Source organism: Pteropus alecto, unplaced genomic scaffold (genome assembly GCF_000325575.1).
Source record: "Pteropus alecto unplaced genomic scaffold, ASM32557v1 scaffold121, whole genome shotgun sequence".
Taxonomy (NCBI): domain Eukaryota; kingdom Metazoa; phylum Chordata; class Mammalia; order Chiroptera; family Pteropodidae; genus Pteropus; species Pteropus alecto.
Genome location: NW_006434369.1, coordinates 9262618 through 9264549, shown reverse-complemented (window position 1 = coordinate 9264549; position 1932 = coordinate 9262618). Strand labels below are relative to the sequence as shown.

The 1932-nt window shown below is 42.4% G+C and overlaps 1 protein-coding gene across 1 annotated transcript in view; it reads left to right on the top strand.

The window, feature by feature from the left end:
* The window catches only part of HIVEP1 (human immunodeficiency virus type I enhancer binding protein 1), a 128116-nt gene extending 126418 nt beyond the window's left edge, over window positions 1-1698 (top strand). The window contains 1 exon segment of the mRNA XM_025044916.1: window positions 3-1698. Coding sequence (XP_024900684.1) covers window positions 3-1108 — 1106 coding nt within the window. The 3' untranslated portion in view covers window positions 1109-1698.
* Window positions 1699-1932: the final 234 nt, after the last annotated feature.

The window sequence follows — 1932 nt, the reverse complement described above, 5'->3', positions numbered from 1 at the left end:
AGGGGCCTCACCTCAGCCTGATACTCAAGGAGAGAAGCCGCAAATAACTCTCCCTCCGACTCCAGGCCTGCCTTCTCCTCAGACTCATTTGTTTAGCCACCTTCCTTTGCATTCCCAACAGCAATCAAGGACACCTTATAATATGGTTCCAGTTGGGGGAATCCACGTGGTACCTGCTGGCCTCACATATTCTACATTCGTACCCATTCAAGCTGGGCCAATGCAATACGATTCCTTTTTTTTCAATGTAATTCACAGAACTGTAGGCACTCCTGGGGATACAATCACAGAAGTTTCTGGCACTACAAATCCTGCTGGAGTGGCTGAATTAAGCAGTGTCATGCCATGTATTCCCATTGGCCAAATCCGTGTGCCAGGCCTTCAGAACCTCAGTACCCCGGGCTTGCAGTCACTTTCATCACTGAGCATGGAAACCGTCAATATTTTAGGCCTCTCCAATACAAACATGGCCCCACAAGTACATCCGCCAGGGCTGGCTCTAAATGCTGTCGGACTGCAAGTTTTGACTGCAAACCCTTCGTCACAGAGCAGTCCCACTCCACAGGCACACATTCCTGGCCTCCAGATCTTGAACATCGCATTGCCTGCTTTAATTCCCTCAGTTAGTCAAGTGACCGTGGATGCACAGGGAGCTCCTGAAATACCAGCTTCCCAAAACAGAGCACGTGAGGCGCTCCCCAAGCCAACTTCCATAGCCAGTGTGAGTCAGGGCAGCAGGACCGTGTCTCCTCAGGGGTCACCTCAAGTCCACCGGGAAAATGCAAAAAAAGTGCTAGATCCACTTGCCCCTGCAAGAGACCATGCAAGGCTTGATGGCTCAAGTAAAATGGACATAGGGAAGGCTGCCTCCGTCAATCATGTGAAGCCCAAGCATGAACTCCCTTCCATTCAGGGCAAACCAGCGTCCACATCAGAGCCTCTGCTAAAGGTGCATCCTGACGCTTTCACAGAGCCCTCAGGCCAGCAGGCTCTCTGTCCAGACAGGCCAGTGGCTAGGCCCATGGCCCTGTCCCGCAGGCAGGCCACTGCGCAGTTCAGCGACGTGAGTAGTGACGACGACGAGGACAGGCTTGTGATAGCAACCTAGTGGCTTTTTACTTTGTTTTTTTGTTCGTTTTGTTTTTTTTTTTTTTTTTTGAGTTTTTTTATATAACACTTCAAGGTTTCTTTGTAAACCCCCCTTCCCTTAAAGCACATTTTTCTGACATAAACTCATGACTAATCTTTGTGCAATCATGAAATTTTGACCAATAATTGTTGTTTTGTGTCAGCTCCAGCCATTTTTGTACATGTTGTATAGACAATTGTGCCTTTTAGGAGTTTTATGTTTAGAATCTGTACAGATTGTTGAATATCTATACATATAAAATATATATTATATATATATATACATATATATATATATATATGAAAACCAGGTAGTTATTTGTGTTTAGTAACAAAAACCTGTCAAATAAATCAACTGATTAAATTATATGTTGCACTGTTAAGTATAAATTTCTATGGCTGTGGGGCAGAGTTTCTGTGTATAAATTAATATGTAAACTCCATATTTATTGTATTCATATTAGTCTTTGAAAATGGGTCTGTCCTTCTTGTGTAAGATGGTAACTTTACACTTCAGACAGATTTTCTGTGTTATAAAATGTTTCAGTAAAATATTGTTTACTGACTTTATCATTGCTTTAGTTGTGCCTTCTTTATATCATTTAGTGATCAGTCATCTGCATTCAGAATATAGCCTTAGGTTACATTCTTTGCACACTCACCCCACTGTTATTTTTAAGAAACTGGCTTGGTGATGTTACTACTGTGGGAAACTCACCAAAATTTACACAGCTAAGAGATCTATTTTTCCTATTTGTGATGAGTAATTCTGTAACTATTAACTTATTAGAAGAGTCAGTATTT